We start from the raw sequence: 20,734 nt of genomic DNA on the forward strand, positions 1-20,734 counted from the left end.
ATTGCTCTGACCCCCTCAAAAATTATTTTTTTTAGAGGCTGGAGCTATAGCACAGCGGGGAGGGCGTTTGCCTTGCACGCGGCCGACCCGGGTTCAAATCCCAGCATCCCCTATGGTCCCCTGAGCACCGCCAGGAGTCATTCCTGAGTGCAGAGCCCAGGAGGAACCCCTGTGCATCGCCGGGTGGGACCCAAAAAGCAAAAATAAAATAAAATAAATTTTTTTAACAATAAAAAAAAATCACAATTTCCATCAGCCAGGGGGGAGAGGGGGATTGCACAAAATTCAACAGACTCAGAAGCTTTTTTTTTTTTTTTCTCCCTCTTGGAATCTCCAAACCGAACCGTCCTTTGAAGGCATGTAACCACAGCTATGCCTTTTCGCCCGCTTTTGGAAAAAGGATTCCTGAGCCGGCCGCGGAGAGAGATGAAAGAAAGAGGCGGCTGCTGGGGCCATGCTGCAAACGTGGCCGAAAACGGGCTCCTCGGAACGGAATGGACCCCCCAGCACAGGTCAGCCCCCCCCCTGGGTGCTGGCGGAATCAAAGCCACTTGTGTTTGCTCCCGGGGCAGCCCTGCGGGGTGGGCAAGGGGTGGGGGGGTGTTGCTTCTGGCCCTGTGATGTTTGTCCCTGTGTGTGTGAGCCCGTCTTGCAGGCAGGCTGCAGCCCTGGGCCAGCTGGCTCTGGTCACTTCCTGGCCTGCGCTGGGCACGGCAGCGGAACTCGGTGTCCCGACGACGAGGACTCACCAGTCACCAGACACAGACGTGCATTGTCTGGCCGGCTCGGCTGTTTGGCCAGCTTGCGGCCAGGGCAGCGTCCAGCTTGGAGGGAGCCGGCGGCAGGTAGGCACAGAGCTGCACGCAGCTGCTGGCTGACCAGGACCTGCCAGCAAGTAAGGGAGCCACTTCCCCCGGGGCATCCCTGCCGTAACCCTGGCAGGCAGCCTGGAGGAGGCATGCCCTGCTGGCACTCGCAATGCTGCTTGCTTGGGGGGCAGGGGAGAAGGCTGCTATCTGTGGCACCATCCGTGGCTGCTTCTGTGGCCACGAAAGGTGTTTCAGAGTAGGGGCCAATGTTGGAGGTGAGCAGATGCTTGGAGCAGCAGGGGGGAAAAAGCTGGCTGGATTGGGGACCCCCAGCCCCGCCTCTGGGATAGGGGAGGGTGCGGAGAAGGTGGTGTTTGCAGTGGGGGGGGGGGGGGTTTACAGAAAACAGACTCGCTCACGGGGGCACGGCAGACTGGGCAGCATTTGGGGTCCGTGATGGTGGGGGACGGGGAGGGGGGTTCCTATTGCAACAGCTTCCCTGGTTCTCTCTGGGCCTGAGCTCTGAAGAATGGGGCAGCGGGCCGGCAGGGGTGTGGGGGGCGGCTGGCCCTCGGACGCCTGGGGAGACAAGCCAACACCTCCGGTGTCTTGGAATTCCTGATCTCTGACTTGCAGGACCCGTCGTCGGGGGTGGGAGGCAGGAAGCCAGAGTGTAAACTTCCTTTTTGGCTGTTTTGATTGGTGGAGGGGGGTCGGAATTCTCTCACCCGGGCGCTATTGGGGATCACTAATTCCCTCCGTGGGGTGCAGGAAAGGGTTCTAGAGCTCCCCGTTTTTATTGTCCTTTCCTCTCCGATGGCGGTCTTCCGCCCTCTCCAAATTCACATCCCCCTGCGCCCAGTTCTGTGCACACAGCACGGCACGGCGCTGGGCTCTGTCTGCCACAGGGAAGTGAGTTTGATACACGTGTAAGTGGCAGCATCCTTGCAACACGTGGCTGGGCGCCTCTCACAAGTAGGGCAGCTGCCCTGCCTGATACTGTTATCTCTGGCCGGATACATTGATGCAGTGCAAGGCAGTGAAAACAATTACTCCGATGCACTTCCGTATCGTCACATAGTTTCGGAGTGTGATACATTTATACAATGTAATGCAGTAAACACAATTTGTTGCATTTTTATATCATCACATAATTTAGCATTCTGATACATTCCTACGATGTGATGCAGTGTAGACAATTTCTCGGATGCATTTTTATAACATCATATAATTTAAGAATCTGATAGATTTATACAACTTCTCTGATGCATTTTTATATCATCACATAATTTAGGAGCCTGATAGATTTATACAATGTAATGAAGTGAAGACAACTGCTCTCATTCATTCTTATATCATCACATAATTTAGGAGTCGGATACATTTATGCATTGCAAGGCAGTGATAATAATTACCTCGATGCATCTTTAGGTCCTATAATTTATAAGTCTGATACATGTATATGATGTAGTGCAGTGAAGGATATTGCTCTGATACATTCTTATATCATCACATAATTTAGGAGTCTGATACATTTCTACAATGTAATGCAGTAAACACAATTTCTCCGTTGCGTTTTTATATCATCACATAATTTAGGATGCTGATACATTTCTACGATGTGATGCAGTGTAGACAATTTCTCGGATGCATCTTTATAACATCGTATAATTTATGAATCTGATAGATTTATACAACTTCTCTGATGCATTTTTATATCATCACATAATTTAGGAACCTGATAGATTTATACAATGTAATGAAGTGAAGACAACTGCTCTCATGCATTCTTACATCATCACATAATTTAGGAGTCTGATACATTTATACAATGTAATGCAGTAAACACAGTTTCTGTTGCGTTTTTATATCATCACATACTTTGGGATTCTGATACATTTCTACGATGTAACGCAGTGCAGACAATTTCTCTGACGCATTTTTATATCATCGTATAATTTAGGAATTGGATAGATTTATACGATGCAATGCAGTGAAGAAAATTTCTCTGATGCATTCTTATATCATCACAAAATTTAGGAACCTGATAGATTTATACAATGTAATGCAGTGAAGACAAGTTCTCTGATACATTCTTCTATTATCACATAATTTAGGGGTCTGATAGATTTATACGATGTAATGCAGTGAATTCAACTGCTCTCATGCATTCTTATAGCATCACATAATTTAGGAGTCTGATACATTTATACATTGCAAGGCCGTGGAAACAATTATTCTGATGCGTTTTTATTTCATCACATAATTTAGGAGCCTGACACATTTTATACATTTCAAGGCAGTGAAAACAATTGCTCTGGCGCATTTTTTATATCATCACATAATTGAGGATTCTGACACATTTACACATTTCAAGGCAGTGGAAACAATTGCTCTGGTGCATTTTTATATCATCATATCATTTAGGAGTCTGATAGAGTTACACAATGTAATGCGGTGTAGACAATTGCTCCAATGTATTTTTAAATCATAATATAATTAGGACAGCTAGCCTGGTCTAGCTATATAGTGCAATGCAGTTAGGACATCTGGTATTTATTTTCCAGGGGGTGGGGGTTGCCGTCTGCACACCCAGCAGTGCTCAGGGGTTCCTGCTGGTTCTGCACTCAGGAATTACTCCTGACAGTGCTCAGGGGACCCTATGGGGCACACCTGGGATGGAATTTAGGTTTGCCTCTTGCAAGACAAGCAATAAAATCATTCTCCTGCTAATTAATTCATAGCCACACTGGGCGTTGGGGACCACTATGCAGCCATTGGGGCCGCCAAAAAAGCTTTGTTTTGAACTCAGAACCATGGAAAGTCAGATTCTGGGGCAGTCAAGCTTAACATAAGGCTGCCTTACACCATAATTTTTTTTTGGGGGGGGGTCACACCCGGCGATGCACAGGGGTCACTCCTGGCTCATGCACTCAGGAATCACCCCTGGCGGTGCTGGGATTCGAACCCGGGTCGGCCGTGTGCAAGGCAAACACCCTACCCGCTGTGCTATCACTCCAGCCCCCTGTACACCATTATTTGTGGTGGATCGATAGCCCTGCGGGGAGGGCGTTTGCTACGGCACAGGCACTGGCCAACCCGGGTTCGATTCCTCCGCCCCTCTCGGAGAGCCCGGCAAGCTCCCAAGAGTCTCCCGCCCGCCCGGCAGAGCCTGGCAAGCTCCCCGTGGCGTCTCCGAGATGCCAAACACAGTCACAGCAAGTCTCACCATGGAGACGTGACTGGCGCCCGCTCGAGCCCATCAATGAGCAACGGGATGACAGTGATACAGTGATGCCATAATTTAGGCAGGGGGGGGCCTGTCACAAGTCCAGGTTGAGGGCTGGAGCGATAGCACAGCGGGGAGGGCGTTGGCCTTGCACACACAGTCGACCCAGGTTTGACTCCCAGCATCCCACAGGGTCCCCCAGCACCGCCAGGAGGAATTCCTGAGTGCAGAGCCAGGAGGAACCCCTGAGCATCGCCGGGTGGGACCCGAAAAGGAAAAAAAAAAAAAAAAAGTCCAGGTTCTGGCTTTCTCCTCCTCCAAAACCTCTCCCTTCTCTTTCCTTCTATAATGTGCCAGAGTACTGCTACTTACTCAGCTATTAAGTCGACTGAATTTTTCTCCTCTTCCTTTTCTCCTCCTCCCCTTGCTTCATCCTTTTTTTTTTAAAACCCTCCTCCTTTCCTTTCACCTTCAGCCCCTGGGCACCCCCTATCAGCCCACCCCTGGAGGTGCTCAGGGGGCCCTTATGGGATTGGGATGCTGGGAATCAAACCTGGGTCGGCCACGTGCAAGGGCAACAAGCCCCAGGATTTTTTTTCTTTCAGGTCTGGGTGTGGGGAGAGAGAGGAGAGAGAGAGAGAGAGAGAGAGAGAGAGAGAGAGAGAGAGAGAGAGAGAGAGGGAGAGGGAGGAGGGAGGGAGGGAGAGAGAGAGGGAGGGAGAGAGAGAGAGGAGTGAGACTGCATTAAAGATAAAGGACTCACATGATAATGCCAAGTCACAGTGAGGCTTTATTTCCAGCTATCGGGGGTCCCTGCATTTGCCCGACACAGTAGGTTTTCAACAAGGACCCCAGCACTAGATAGAGCAAGATCTTATACTTTCATTTCTCTTAGTAAAGAAGGAATACTGCTATTTATTCAGCCACTGTTGAAGCTGATTGAATTGAGCACAGACTCCACATTACTTTTTTATTCAGAATGTTAACTTTATTATTATTCCCCCCCCTTTTTATTGATTCACCGTGAGATACAGTCACAAAGCGTTCTTGTTTGAGCATCATCAGTCATACGATCAAACACCCATCCCTCCACCAGTGCACACTCCACCACCAAAACCCCCAGCTTAAAACTTTTACTTTAGCAAGTACGCATTCCTCGCAGTTTTCCATTATCCATACATACAACACAGTATCTTTGGCCCACAATACCCAGTCCACATCCTGACAATCAGAATCCAGAGATTATGTAACCTTTATCTCGGGGACCTAATCTTTGTGACAACTATCTGGTTTTTCTGCTTTTCCCCCGTGCCTACCGGAAATGAGCTAGTTTCTAGTTTCTAAGTCACTTCAGAGCCTGACAGTTCTCCAGTGAAGAGGGTCCTCACATCCCCCCCTTTAGTTACTCCTAAGAGGAACCTTCTGATGCCTGCACTGTGTCTAGCCTGCCTTTAGCAAGAGCCACCAACTTACTCAGGATGCAGAAACCCAGGGTCAGGAGCAAAAGCGGAAGCACTGCAAAATCTCAGGGGAGTAGGGATCAGGGTGACAACTTGACTTTCCTAGCTCCCTCATTGATCAATACTCCTGTGGCACGATCTTTCCCCTGAAACACAACTCAAGGGGGAGTGGAGTTGGGAAAAGTAGGAAGGAGACAAGGAAGGGGTTACGTGGGGATTACAAGCAAGCCAAGTCCCTCAACAAACAAACACAGGCGCCAGCTTGGGGCATAACCAGCACCCATCCAGGCTAATTCTACTTGTCTCAGGAATCAAAGAGGACCAAGTGCCAAAACGGGGGCCGGCAAATAACTCACTTTGCAGTGGTCACTGCAAGCATGCAGAAACAGAATAACCCGTGCCCTTTCCCGCGTGGGGTGGTCTCCCCTTGTCCAGGAAGGCCAAAAGGAGGGAGGCAGCTATGACATGTGAAACATGGACCCAGGTCTTGGCTCCATCCACCTTCAGAGCTGTGAGTCTGGGCAGGACCCTGGTGTAAGTAAGGACCTTGCAGGTGGCCAGTCCCTCGTCCCCCGAATTCAGGCCAGACCGCCCACTGTGTTCACTGTGGTAGTGTGGCTTGTAGTCACGCATGGAGCTGGGCCTTCACACCTGTAGGGCCAATGGTGACTGAAGAGAGAGAGGTCATACACTCTAGCCTACACTTCCTTCTTCAAGGCTGAGTTGGAGTAGTAGCTGTCGAACCAAAATAATTTTTTTTTCTTTTTGGGCCACACCCGGCGATGCCCAGGGGTTACTCCTGGCTCTGCACTCAGGAATGACTCCTGGCGGTGCTCAGGGGACCCTATGGGATGCCGGGAATCGAACCCGGCTCAGCCGCGTGCAAGGCAAACACCCTCCCCGCTGTGCTATCGCTCCAGCCCCATTAAAATTTTTTTCGGGGGGTCACACCCAGAGATGTACAGGGGTTACTCTTGGCTCATGTACTCAGGAATGACTCCGGGTGGTGCTCGGGGAACCCTATGTATGGGATGCTGGGAATCGAACCCATGTCGGCCGCATGCAAGGCAAACGCCCTACTTGTATCGCTCCAGCCCCCATCTATTACCTTCTGCAGGGTCCTGGCTTAGAGGAAATATTCTCTAAATGAGGAGTTAATCTCATGATGGAATTGACAGCTGTTTTTTACAGCTGTAAAAATTAATCTACAAACCTCAGAGGGTCAGTGTCTGTTGAAATACCTGCTCCTGACATTTAGACCAATCCCTTGACTGTTTCCCCGGAAGACGGCTTTGAGGTCCCATAACTGGTTTTTCTCCTTCTGCATGAGGGGTAGGAACCTGTGACAGAGAGGAAGGAATTTTATCTGGATTTATGCAAACCCACACAGTGCCACGAAGCATCAAAAACATACTGAAGGTACAGAGAAAAGCAAGTGTTTCACTTTACTCACAATGTGATGTAATACACCCGGTGTGCTGTGGGTCCTAGTCAAAAGAAGCTAAAATCTGCAGAGATTAAAAAGCATACAATTTAGGGGCTGGAGCGATAGCACAGCGGGGAGAGCGTCTGCCTTGCACGCGGCCGACCCGGGTTCGAATCCCAGCATCCCATTGGGTCCCCTCAGCCCCACCAGGGGTGATTCCTGAGTGCAGAGCCAGGAGGAACCCCTGTGCACCACCAGGTGTGACCCAAAAAGCAAAAAAAAAAAAAAAATGCAGAATACAATACAATACAGAATACAATTTAGTATTATGATACATCTCAGAGCACTGTGCCAGGAGTCCAGTGTACCGTTTAACCTGTCTAATTCATTTCATCCCATGTTGAACAATCCTTAATTTCCTGCAACTTTTTGAAGAACTTGATTATCTACGAGCACTGTAACCAGAGCCCAGATAATCTGTCCAATATCTTTTCCATAGATCTTACCAAAAAGGAACTAGAACAATTCTGCAGATGTAATTCAAACTTTTAACAATACACTTTTGGTCAGTTCCATAGCACAGCGGGGAGGGCGTTTGCCTGGCACGTGGCCGACCTGGGTTCAATTCCCAGCATCCCATATAGTCCGCTGAGCACTGCCGGGGGAGTTAAGTCCTGAGTGTAGAGCCAAGAGTGACCCCTGTGCATCGCCAGGTGTGACCGAAAAAGAAAAAGAAAAATTTCAAACTTCTACAGAATCATTCAGTCCCGTAACATCTCGTTTCAAAGCCAACTTACTTCACTTTAACAGGATTCCTTTCCTTTTTCCCACTGATGATATCTTCATCTCATCTTTCTGCCTCATTTTACTGAACTTAGTACAATATGACCGTCCCAAGTTTGGACACAATTGCTCATCATCTCATTTAACATGGCAAAAATGTATTCTGAAGTATCCTTTCAATAGCGTTCCATCATTCTATCAATATTCAAAAAGCTTTAAAGAAAAAAAAAAAAGCTTTAAAGATGCTCACAACTAAAAGTTCCTACAACATACATTGACTGGGCAAAAAAAGGTTCACTTCACGTGAGGAATTAACTAGGAGACACCTTTAGAATTCTGATTTCTAGGAAGAACAGATACCAACGGACTAAATCACTCATGAAGCACTACGGATTTCACACTTGTGGAATAGGTCAATACCTGGGGACAAAGCCTTGCAGGAAATACAGTTATCATAATAGCGTGCATTTTCACATACTGGACCAGATCCGATTCCCAGCATCCCATAGGGTCCCCTGAGCATGGCCAGGAGTGATTCCTGAGTGCAGAGCCAGGAGGGACCCCTGAGCATCGCCGGGTGTGACCCAAAAAGCAAAAAAAAAAAAAAAAAAAAAAGAAAAATTAAAGTTGACTAGTTATTTTCCATGGGATTTTCTATTCTCAGAAACCATTCAACCCAAAGGGGCTGTTCTAACCCATCATAACTCTTCGCTAAACAACTCTAGAAATTTCCAAACAGCCTCAGAGATCAAATAGAACACTGGTAAGGTAAGTTTCGAAGCAATTTTACAACTATAGAAACTAAACCGAAACAACTCCTGGTTATCCAACGCAGGTAGAAACAAGTAAGTACACGGGCATGACAGCATAGGGCCTTGAACCATCAGTTTTTATGGAACATGAGAAAATCGACTTTGACCTAATTTTTAAAGTTCTCATACCTTAATTATTTCAGTTCACCAGATGCTTTTTACAATTCCACAAGAAAAAGAAAATGTGGGGCTGGAGCGAGAGCACAGCGGGGAGGGCGTCTGCCTTGCACGCGGCAGACCCGGGTTCGATTCCCAGCATCCCATAGGGTCCCCTGAGCACCACCAGGAGTCATTCCTGCGTGCAGAGCCAGGAGGAACCTCTGTGCATCGCTGGGTGGGCCCCAAAAAGAAAAACAAACAAACAAACATGCTTTCAGACACAGAAAGAGGCCCTTAGTTTTTAACCAAACTCTGATATAAGCCTAAGAAAACAGTTGAGCTGCCAATGTTTATGAAGAAAAAAAAAGGAAAAAACTTTACTTTGGGATGCTGGGAATCGAACCCGGGTTGGCCATGTGCAAGGCAAACCCCCTCCCCGCTGTGCTATTCGCTCTAGCCCCCCCCCCAATACCTGATATTTTTGACCTGAAATATCCAGCCCACATCCCGACAGCTATTTTTCCTAGCAGCGTCTTTGTCTTCCTCTTTCCGCCAGAATTTAAATGGTCCATATTGGGGACTCTCCAAGGCTGCCTTAGCGAGAGTCAAGGGGGGGAAAAATCAAATTATTAGCCTCAGCCAAATTTTCAAGAGAGAACAAATAACTGGAAATGACAGAACGATCTGATGCAGCCTGCTTACGCCTGAAGAGAGAAATTCCCAGTCTGTTGTCGTCCAGTAGTTTTAGAACCCGAGTCCCAAACATTGGGGGGTCAGGAGCACTGGAAACTCCAGCATTGCCTTAAAAGTTGTTTAAAATCGATCGAATCTCCATCCTAACACGCTTCCTTTCTTTCTTTCCGTCCTTAAGTTGTTTTCCAGGACTTGATCTCTGGGCCAAGGACCTGTTGTTGTCTAGTCGGATAATTCGGAGTCTGAGCTGGAGTCCCAGTAGGGAGGAACGGCGGGCGGGGGGGCGCTGCGCTCAGGCGTGGAGGTGGACACGGGCAGTGCCCCACTGAGGGCCCCGAGCGGCCGGCCGTTGTCTTCCGAGAGCTTCATCCGGTTGAGCATGTTCAGGAGGTCACAGGATCTGCGGTTCAGCCGCTCCAGGTCGAGGTGGTACGTGGCCAGCCGGCTCGAGAGCACTTTCATGGCCTCTAAGGAGTACCCCAGCTGGCGCATTCTCATCTCGTTCTCTGCCATCACAAACGAGGCCATGGGCTCCGTGCCTCCGATTCCGGACGCTCTTTCCGCTCCTCCACCGGCCGTGCCGGTGGCTGCTCCTTTGAACCCGGACCTCTCCGCTGTGATGTCCGGCTTCGGGTGGGTTCTGACGAAAAACATTTTCTTATCCGTCCCACCCATGGGTTGTTGGGATCTGAAAAAAGATCAAGAGAGATTTCCTCAGGAGGAACTGTGTGAAGAAGGTTGTTGTGTCTCGGGGCTGGAGCGAGACGAGACAGCCTAGGGGAGACGGCGTTTTGCCTTGCACACGGCCGACCCGGGTTCGACTGCTCTATCCCTCTCAGAGAGCCCCTCCCCGTGGCGTATTGGATAGGCCAAACACAGTCGCAACAAGTCTCACAACGGAGACGTGACTAACGCCCGCTTGGGCAAAATCAGTGAACAACAGGACAATGGGTTGTTCTTCTGAGTTCAGACGGTCACAGGATCTACTTTTCAGCCGCTCTATGTCAAGGAGATATGTAGCCAACCGGCTCCAGAGCACTGAAGGGACTCAAAAACATACATACCCAAGCTGGCGCTTTCTCGTCTCGTCCTCCCCCATCACAAACTCGGCCATGGGCTCCACGCCTCCAATTCCTGAGGCTCTTCCCTCTCTTCCACGGGCCGTGCCGGCTGCTTCTTGGAACCTGGACCTCTCCGTTGTGATGTATGGCCTTGAGGGGGGTCTGACCCAACACAGTCTCTTATCCGGTCCACCCATGGGTCTTCGGGATCTGAAAAAAAGATCAAAAGAGGGGCTGGAGCGATAGCACGGCGGGGAGGGCGTCTGCCTTGCACCGCCGCCGACCCGGGTTCGAATCCCAGCATCCCATAGGGTCCCCTGAGCACCGCCAGGGGAGATTCCTGCGTGCACGAGCCAGGAGTGACCCCTGTGCATTGCTGGGTGTGACCCAAAAAGCAAAAAAAAAAAAAAAAAAAAAAAAAAAGGAAAGGAAGAAAGATCAAAAGAGATTTCCTTAGAAAGAAGTGGGTGAAGGGTTCGACTCCTCTATCCCTCTGAGAGCCCGGCAAGCTCCCCCTGGCGTACTGGATACGCCAAACACAGTCGCAACAAACGGAGACGTGCCTAACGCCCACTTGGGCAAAAATCAATGAACAGCAGGACAACAGTGCCATAGTGCCACACTGCTATCCCACCCATACCCCACCTCAGCCTCTGCAGTTCTTTGCTGGCAAAAACGTCAGGATGGGACTCATTTTTGGAACCCTCTATCCGACCCAGCCCCCCCTGTGGACCACTGGGCCCATCTGTCCTGAACTATTCTGACAAAATTAATTATCTTTTTTTGGGGGGGTCACACCCGGCAATGCACAGGGGCTACTCCTGGCTCATGCACTCAGGAATCACCCCTGGCGGTGCTCAGGGGACCCTTATGGGATGCTGGGATTCGAACCCGGGTCGGCCGTGTACAAGGCCAACAACGCCCTCCCCGCTGTGCTATCGCTCCAGCCTCAATAATTATCATTTCTACGCTTGCTCATAAGGGATGGCTGGAAAGGGGGTGGATGGAGAGGAAGAGGGGAAGGAGGGAGGCTGACCCCAGTCACGTCTCCACGGCGAGACTTGTCGTGACTGTGTTTGGCATCTCGGAGACGCCCCGGGGAGCTTGCCAGGCTCTGCCATGCGGGCGGGAGACTCTCGGGAGCTTGCCGGGTGCTCTCCGAGAGGGACGGAGGAATCGAACCCGGGTCGGCCGCGTGCAAGGCAAACGCCCTCCCCGCTGTGCTCTCGCTCCAGCCAGGCACGATACTTAGGCAGCCTCTGCTGGAGGCAACGTGTCACTGGTTTTCAACGACCAACCAGCTGCCCCGGCCAGAGAATTTAGGACGTCCAGACAGGCTCGAGCGACCCGGTCCAAGGCAACCCCTCCTAACCCCCCTTTCCCATGCACCCCGCCCTCACCTTCAGGCCTCGAGTTCGGGCGCCTGGCGTCCTGCGGGCGATGGATAAATCGGTGGGAGGTGCAGAGTGAACGCGGGCGAGAGGACTGACCCAGCAAGGAGCACTAAAGCAGGAGTTGCTTTTGCAGCCTCCTTTTATCCGCTCTCCTGCCCTGAGTCCTTCCAAGGAATTCCGCAGAAAGCCACAGAATGCAGCAAAGCCAGGTGGGGTCTCAGGAGGAGGCGGTACCAAAGTCTGCGAGCCTTCTGCTAACCCCCCGGGGGGCTGTGTCCTAGTGTCTCCCGCTGGCAGGTGGGGACCTTGCGGGAAAACAGGAACTCAGGCCTGATAAGAAGACCCTCACCTGGCTCCGGAAAGGGACCCCGAGGGGGCTGGGACAACCCCCTCCCCCCACTGAGGGTCCAGCAGGGAAACAAAGGCCAGGAAGGAAATCTCAAAGAAGCCCACCCCCCACTCCCACCCCCCACCTCCAACCTCCTTAGCAACGGACTCTGACCTCCGCCCCCGCTGGGGCAGGTTGGAGTAACCCTAGCAAGGTCACCTTGGACCCAGGGCGCTGGACCACCCCCCCACCCTGCTAAAGCCCACCGCCCACTCCTATTTTGGCTTCTTGGTTTTTTGTGTTTTTTGTTTTTTTTTTTTTGCAGTGCGGGGGTTGAGGCCACAGCTTGAAGGCGCTCAGGACCCCCCCTGTGCTAACCCCCAGCTCAGAACCGACTGGGACAGCCTCGGAATCCACCAAGATAACCTGAGGCGGGTGCTTAGAAAAAAGAAAACAACAGCCACAAAAAAAAAGAAGCCAAAGCCTGTAGCCTTGTCAGAGGGCCGGGCATCTGCCCCGGTGCGGACGTGGCTGGATTTGAGCACGTGAGTATGGAAGAATGAAAGGCCAATAAAAAAAAAAAAAGAAGAAGGGGGCTGGAGCGATAGCACAGCGGGGAGGGCGTTGGCCTGGCACGCGGCCGACCCGGGTTTGATTCCCAGCATCCCATAGGGTCCCCTGAGCACCGCCAGGGGTGATTCCTGAGTGCAGAGCCAGGAGGGACCCCTGAGCATCGCTGGGTGGGACCCAAAAAGTAAAAAAAAAAAAAAGAATGAAAGGGCAGGGGAGCAGTGTCAAAGGGCGCGCCCCCTACAGTGACCCCCCAACCCCAATCAAAGGAACCCCCAGTGCAGCAGAAATGCACCCTTGGGGGCTGGAGCGATAGCACAGCAGGTAGGGCATTTGCCTTGCACGCGGCCGACCCGGGTTCGAGTCCCAATATCCCATAGGGTCCCCTGAGCACCGCCAGGAGTAATTCCTGAGCACAGAGCCAGGAGCAACCCCTGAGCATCGCCGGGTGGGACCCCAAAGCAAAAAAAAAAAAAATCTGAAAAGCACCCATGGCTGGCCCCAGGTGGGAAGGGTTGCAGATGAGGGGGCTGTGGGGAGGGAAGCGGTCAGGGAGGGCTCCGGGAGTACCGCAGAATCGCCGGGGGGTTCCCGCTGGCCCGGTTCTTTTCTTTCTTTTCTGGGAAAACAAAAAAGTGGGGTGTGGCCCTTGGGGTATAGCTGCTTCTTTTTGTGGTGATAAATCAGTTTGGGGGGGCTGGAAAAAACAAAAGCGTGAGAGGGAAGATTAGTTGGTGAAATGCAAGGGTAAGGGTGTGTGTGGGTGTGTGTGTTTATTTGGTGAAATGCAAGGGGGTGTGTGTGATTATTTGATGAAATGCAAGGGTGTGTGTGATTATTTGATGAAATGCAAGGGGGTGTGTGTGTGAGACACAGAGAGACATGCAAGGGTGTGTGTGTGTGTGATTATTTGGTGAAATGCAAGGGGGTGTGTGTGTCAGAGACAGACACAGAGAGAGACAGAGAGAAATGCAAGGGTGTGTGTGTGTGTGATTATTTTGTGAAATTCAAGGGTGTGTGTGTGTGTGTGTGATTATTTGATGAAATGCAAGGGTGTGTGTGTCAGAGACAGACACAGAGAGAGACAGAGAGAAATGCAAGGGTGTGTGTGTGTGTGTGATTATTTTGTGAAATTCAAGGGTGTGTGTGTGTGTGTGTGTGATTATTTGATGAAATGCAAGGGTGTGTGTGTGAGAGAGACAGAGAAATGCAAGGGTTTGTGTGTGCGTGTGTGTGTGTGTGTGTGTGTGTGAGAGAGAGAGAGAGAGACAGAGAGACAGATATGCCAGAGCTATGTAGTAATGAGGGGGACAACTATTTGGTGAAATACAGGCTCTGTGTGTGTGAGAGATGCCTGAGCTTAATATTGACAACGATTGGCACTGTCATCCCTTGGTTCATCGATTTTATTGATCGGACGCCAGTCACGTCTCCACGGTGAGACTTGTCGTGACTGTGTTTGGCATCTCGAAGACGCCACGGGGAGCTTGCCAGGCTCTGCCGTGCGGGCGGGAGACTCTCGGGAGCTTGCCGGGCTCTCCGAGAGGGACGGAGGAATCGAACCCGGGTCGGCCACGTGCAAGGCAAACGCCCTATGTGCTGTGCGCTATCTCTCCAGCCCATTAGCAATGATTATTTAGTGAAATATATGGTGGGGGGAGAGAGAGAGAGAGAGATGCCAGAGGTAGCTAGTGATGATGATAATTATTTGGTGAAATACAGGGGTGTGTGTGTGTGTGTGAGAGAGAGAGAGAGAGAGAGATGTCAGAGGTAGCCAGTGATGATAATTACTTGGTGAAATACAGGGTGTGTGTGTGTGTGTGTGTGTGTGTATGTGTGTGTGTGTGAGAGAGAGAGACAGAGAGATGCCAGAGGTAGCTAGTGATGATGATAATTACTTGGTGAAATACAGGGTGTGTGTGTGAGTTTGTGTGTGTGTGTGTGGTTGGCGCGGGGCTGGCCGAGTTCTGTCCGTTCAGGATTCCCCGGGTCTTCCCTATTTTCAAGCGTGAAAATTCTCCTGCAGATGCTCAGACTCAGACCTGGGAAGCACCGAGGAAGGAGGCTTCCCCGCCTGGGGGTAACTTTGTCCAGGACCCTGAAAGCGAGGCCTTTTTTTCCGGGGGGGGGGTGAGGTTTCTTCAGGAAAACAGGATCTTTGTGCTCCGGAGAATGCCTGGGGTTAAAGGTTAGGGTTGGCCCGGGGGACGCTTTGAAATGGAAATCGGTCCCTTTGCATTTTGTCTCTGGGCTGGAATGTCCCGGAGAAAGGATGGGGCCGGCCTCGGGGATTATTGCCCTATATCGGAGTCCCCGGGTAGGCTTCAACTCCGGGGCTGAATTTTCTGTTGCTGGGCGGTTAACCCCCTGTGTGCCGGAAAGAGCCCTGGAATTTGCCGGAAGTCAAAAATGGGTCCCTTCCTGGCAGCTGGCCAGGGGGAAAGTCAAGCTTTCTCGTGTGTGTGTGTGTGTGTGTGTGTGTGTGTGTGTGTGTGTGTGTGTGAGAGAGAGAGAGCAGGGGTGGGGAGGGAGGGAGAGAGGAAGGGAGAAAAAGAGGGAGAGAGCAAGAGAGAGGGAGAGAAAAGAAGGGAGAGAGGGAGAGACAGGACGGGGGAGAGGAAGGGAGAGGAAGAGAAGAGAGATGGAGAGATAGAGGCAGAGAGGAAAGGAAGGAGAGAAAGGGAGATGGAGAGATAGAGGGAGAGGGAGAGACAGGAAGGGAAGAGGAAGTGAAGGGAGATGGAGATATAGAGGCAGAGAGGAAAGGAAGGAGAGAGAGGGAGAGACAGGGAGAGAGGAAGAGAAAAGAGATGGAGAGATAGAGGCAGAGAGGAAAGGAGGGAGACAGAAGGGAGAGAAAGGGAGAAAGAGATGGAGAAATAGAGGGAGAGACAGTAAGAGAGGAAGAGACGGGAGATGGAGAGCTAGAGGCAGAGAGGAAAGGAAGGAGAGAACGGGAGAAAGAGATGGAGAGATAGAGGGAGAGGGAGAGACAGGAAGGGAGAGGAAGAGAAGGGAGATGGAGAAATAGAGGCGAAGAAGAAAGGAGGGAGGCAGAAGGGAGAGAAAGGGAGAAAGATGGAGGATAGAGGGAGAGGGAGAGACAGGAAGGGAAAGAGGAAGGGAGAAGAGAAGAGAGATGGAGAGATAGAGGGAGAAAGGAAAGGAGGGAGAGAGAAGAGAGACAGAAAAGGCAGAGAGATGGAGAGATAGAGGGACAGGGAGAGGAAGAGGAGAGATGGATAGATAGAGACAGAGAGGAAAGGGAGGAGACAGAAGGGAGAGAAAGGCAGAAAGAGAGACGGAGAGACAGAGAGGGAGACAGAAGGTGACTTGGCATTCGGCCTCCCAGTGCCTCCCCTCACTGTCCGTCCGCAGGGACCAACCCGGCTGTCTGCAGGCCCCGGGGCCCGTGTACCGAGACTTCATGGCCAAGCGGTCACTGGCGTTTGGCGCTTTGTGTCCGCGGCCTCCCTGCCTCCTGCCCGCAGAGATTTCCCGTCTCCTGGAATCTCTCAGATGCCTCAGGCGAATTACTGCATCTCTCACAGTGCTCCAGCCCCGAATCTAGTGCTCAGAGCTACCGAGATTTCTGCAGGTCTGCCCCGGCGGGCTCCGTTCACACACCTACCTGGCGAGCAGAAATGAATGAATGAATGAATGAATGAATGAATGAATTCAGTAAAATAGAGACTGTGGGGAACTGGCAGCTCAGAGCTCCGTGCAAAGAGCTTGTGGGGTCCCCGCCTCCCCCTGGCCCCCACCCAATGCTCCTGAGTTAGAATATTCCAGAAGAACAAACAGCTGTGCTGCCAAGACGGGGGGTTCAGTGCTTGCCCCCCAAAGATGGATGAGAGGGACCCTGGGGTCTCTGCCGAGTGAGAAGAGGAATGAGACTTCGAGGAAGAGCACTGTGGAAAGGTCTCAGAGTACCTCACATGGGGTACGGGGCTGAGCCCCATTGAGGAACGGCTAATGCCAGGCAGAAAGGAATTTCAGGAGGAGACGGGCAGTGAGGAAACAGATTTTATTTTATTTTATTTTATTTATTTATTTATTTATTTATTGCTTTTTGGGTCACACCCAGCAATGCACAGGGGTCACTCCTGGCTCTGCACTCAGGAAACACCCCTGGCAGTGCTCAGGGGACCATATGGGATGCCGGGAATCGAACCCGGGTCGGCCGCGTGCAAGGCAAGCGCCCTCCCCGCTGTGCTATCACTCCAGCCCCAAAACAGATTTTATTTGGACGGTTCGAAGGTGTGGAGGGGGAGAGGGTGAAAGAGGGGAACGCTCTCAAGAGAGAACCCAGGCTTCCCCGAGGGTGGAGAGACAGAGACAGAGACATAGAGAGACAGAGAGAGAGAGATGCTCAAGAGAGAACCCGGGCTTCCCCGAGGGCGGAGAGACAGAGAGAGAGAGAGACAGAGAGAGTAAAGTGCTCAAGAGAGAGCCCGGGCTTCCCCGAGGGCGGAGAGACCCCGACACACACCCCAGCATCACACAGGAAAGCACGAACGGCCCCGTCTCCAGAGGGGAGATGCGGGCGACACGCGTGCTCGGCCACGTGGGCACATGCAGCACCTGGGCTGGGGCAGCGTCTGCGCCCTCCCTGGGCCCCAGGGGCCTGGATGGGGTTTCTCCCACCTGCCCCCGCCTGGGGCAGTTGCCAGGGGCGGTTGCCAGGGGCGGTTGCCAGGGGGGCTGGGGGTGGGGATGGGCTTCTTTGGGCCGAATCTCTAAAGTTAATGAGGTGGAGGGAGGGGTCCGAGGGAATTGGAGGAATTTCCTCCATGGGGAGGGTCCAGTCTCCTCAGGGTTTGCTGCTCAAGGTCTTATCTGAATCCAGAAAGTGGATCAGCCGTGGAATTTCCCTTTTAGAATTTTTGCTGACCGGTTTATTGCCCACGGCCTCTCCCTGTCCACCTGCCTATGTCCCAATCACCAACCTGGTACCTGCGGTTGGTGTTGGCAGGCAGGTAGGGGCGGCCCCTCCCAAGTTGATGGCACTAAATGTCCTGGGAGGTCAAGAAAAGCCTTGAAGCTGCCCACCCCCCTTGCAGAAACCAGGAACTCAGGCCTGGGCAGCCCCTCACCCACCCACAGCCACTCCCAGAGAAGCCCCCCCGCAGGACCCCAAGGCCAGGAAAGGAATTTCCAAGAAGCCCATCCCCACCCCCAGCCCCCCTGGCAACCCCCTTAGCAACGGACTCTGACCCGGGGAGAAGCCCCAGGCGGGGGCAGGTGGGAGAAACCCCATCCAGGCCCCTGGGGCCCAGGGAGGGCGCAGACGCTGCCCCAGCCCAGGTGCTGCGTGTGCCCACGTGGCCGAGCACGCGTGTCGCCCGCATCTCCCCTCTGGAGACGGGGACGTTCGTGCTTTGCTGTGTGATGCTGGGGTGTGTGTCGGGGTCTCTCTGCCCTCGGGGAAGCCTGGGCTCTCTCTTGAGCACATTACTGTCTCTGTCTCTCTGTCTCTTTGTCTCTGTTTCTCTGCCTCTGTCTCTCTCTGTGTCTCTCTGTCTCCGTCTCCGTCTCTCTGTCTCTCTCTCCCTCTCTCTGTCTGTCTCTCTCTCTCTCCCCCTCCTTCCCTTCGAACCCTCCAAATAAAATCTATTTCCTTCCCTGCCTGTCTCCTCCTGTTCCCCCCCCTCTCTCTCTCCCTCTCCTCCTCCTCTCTTTCTCTTTCTCTCTTTTTCTTATTTTTTTGCTTTCTGGGTCACACTCTGCACTCAGAAATTACTCCTGGCGGTGCTCAGAGGAGGAACATATGGGATGCTGGGAATCAAACCCGAGTCAGCCGCATGCAAGTCAAACGCCCTCCCCGCTGTGCTATTGCTGTCCTATCTCTCTCTCCCCTCCTCCTCCTCCTCTCTTTCTCATCACTCTTTCCTCTCTTTCTCTTCTTGTCTCCTCTCTATCTCCTCCCTCTCTCTCTCCCTCCCTCCATCTCTCCCTCTCTTCCTCTTCCTCTCCCTCTCCCTGTCTTTTTCTCTCTCTCCCTCCCTCTCTTTCTCCTCCCTCTCTCTGTCTCTGTTTCTGTCTCTGTCTCTCTGTCTCTCTCTCCCTCCCTCTCTCTCCCATGTTCAGAAGCCCTCCAAATAAAATCTGTGTCATTTCACTGCTCCTCTACTCCTGAAATTCCTTTCTGGGAGGCGAGACAGGAACACAGTAACCCGGGTCCCAGGGGGCAGAGGCGGATGGGGAGAAAGTGACCGTCTCTCTCCTCCCCGCCTCACAGGAGCCCCCTGTATCATTTTTAGCCTCACCTGCCCCCAGGGTGGGCCTGAGTCTTAGCTCCCCGTTGCACAATTTCATTGAAGAACCGTCCAGGGCTTGCAAAAGCTGGACTTGCAGCGACCAAAAAAAGATTCTCTGGAAAGCGCCAGCCACAACCCAGGTTCCCGTCCGCTCAGGCACTTGCCGACTCCATGACTTGCCCTCGCTCTGCTGCGTCCTAATGAACCTTTCCTTTTTTTTTTTCTTCTTTTTGGGTCCCACCCGGCGATGCTCAGGGGTTTCTCCTGGCTCTGCACTCAGGAATGACTCCTGGCGGTGCTCAGGGGACCCTATGGGATGCTGGGAATCGAACCTGGGTCTGCCGCGTGCAAGGCAAACGCCCTCCCCGCTGTGCTGTCGCTCCAGCCCCCCTAATGAACCTTTCTTTTCCCCTCAGTGTGTTGCAGGAACAGAGAGGAAGAACATGCCCCGGCGAAAGTCCAGCGGGTAAGAGAGTTCCTACATGCCCTTCGCTTGCCTGTCTGTGTCCTGGAGTCACCATGGATGTGTCTCCCGCCCCCAGTCCTCAAGGGATTGACCCCTGCGGAAGCTAACACTTTTTTTGGGGGGGGCGTGACACCCGGCTATGCACAGGGGTTACTCCTGGCTCTGCACTCAGGAATCACTCTTGGTGGTGCTCTGGGGACCCTATGGGATGCTGGGAATCGAACCCGGGTTGGCCGCGTGCAAGGCAAACGCCCTCCCCGCTGGGCTATCACTCCAGCCCCTAATACTTTTTAAAAAATTTTTATTAATTTGTATTTTTTGCTTTTGGGGTCATAGAAGGCGATGCTCTGTCTGTGCACTCAGGAATTAATTCCTAAGTGCTCCTGAAGGCGATGCTCTGTCTGTGCACTCAGGAATTAATTCCTAAGTGCTCCTGGACCCTGTGGGATGCCAATCAAACTCTCAGCTACCTGCAAGCTGTGCTATCAATTCAGCCCCAGGTCAACCTTTGTAAAGGATGTTTGTGTTCCTTTGGAGTGGACAATATGACAAAAAAGAATCCACAGGGTGCTTGGAGTCTCCCTGGCCATCAGCCAGCCTGAGGGATCGCCCTTCTCCCTCCCTGAATGTTGACGCTCTGGGGCAGAGTTTTAAGATAGCACAATTGTGAATTCCCTATTTCTGAGCAAAGCCCAGGAATTTGCAGGGAGTGAAAAAAACAACCTAGGCTGGCCCAGCCCCCAAGGGGACTGAGTGCTCCCGGCCTGCCCAAGCGGAATGCGCTTTCCTAATCAACTCTCAAGCCTGATTAAATCCTGTAGCTCCTCGGCAGAACAGGCTGTGTGTGGACCTTGCCTCAGTTTCCCCAGAGACCTCAGGGTTTGCATCTCCAAAGTGTTGCAGTAAGGTCTGGTCAGGCGGTCTGAGGCATTGAGATGTGCATGTGAAAGAAATATTTTACAGAGGATCACAAACTATCTCTGGTGTTTTACTAACTAGCTTGATGTTCCAACCAATGATATTCCGCCACAGAGGCAGGATATGCAAATTAGCTCAGTCCAGGGAAACAGTATCAAAGTCAGTTCCAGGACCGGAAGCAGCATCAGTTACAGTAACAGGAACAGAGAAACAATGTTTACAGCCAAGACTAGCTAGGGCTGAGATTGTGAGATGTTGTACAACAACACCAAGGGATACAGGTCTTCGGGCCTTGGAGCTGCTTCAGGGCTGGGCAATTTCTTGGTTGTTTTTATTTATTTATTTATTTATTTATTTTTGCTGCTTGTGTCACACCTGGTGATGCTCAGGGCTTCCTCCTGGCTCTGCACTCGGGAATGACTCCTG

The 20,734-nt window shown here is 51.9% G+C and overlaps 1 protein-coding gene across 1 annotated transcript in view; it reads left to right on the forward strand.

Moving 5' to 3' along the window:
• The first annotated feature begins 744 nt into the window (after positions 1–744).
• The window catches only part of LOC101541310 (arylsulfatase L), a 41,218-nt gene continuing 21,228 nt past the window's right edge, over positions 745–20,734 (forward strand). Inside the window, 2 exon segments of the mRNA XM_055123635.1 lie at positions 745–845; positions 19,341–19,390. Of these exon segments, the coding sequence (XP_054979610.1) occupies positions 19,368–19,390 (23 nt within the window). The 5' untranslated portion in view covers positions 745–845; positions 19,341–19,367.

The sequence above is a fragment of the Sorex araneus genome (genome assembly GCF_027595985.1).
Source record: "Sorex araneus isolate mSorAra2 chromosome X unlocalized genomic scaffold, mSorAra2.pri SUPER_X_unloc_9, whole genome shotgun sequence".
In the NCBI taxonomy this organism is placed as follows: Eukaryota; Metazoa; Chordata; class Mammalia; order Eulipotyphla; family Soricidae; genus Sorex; species Sorex araneus.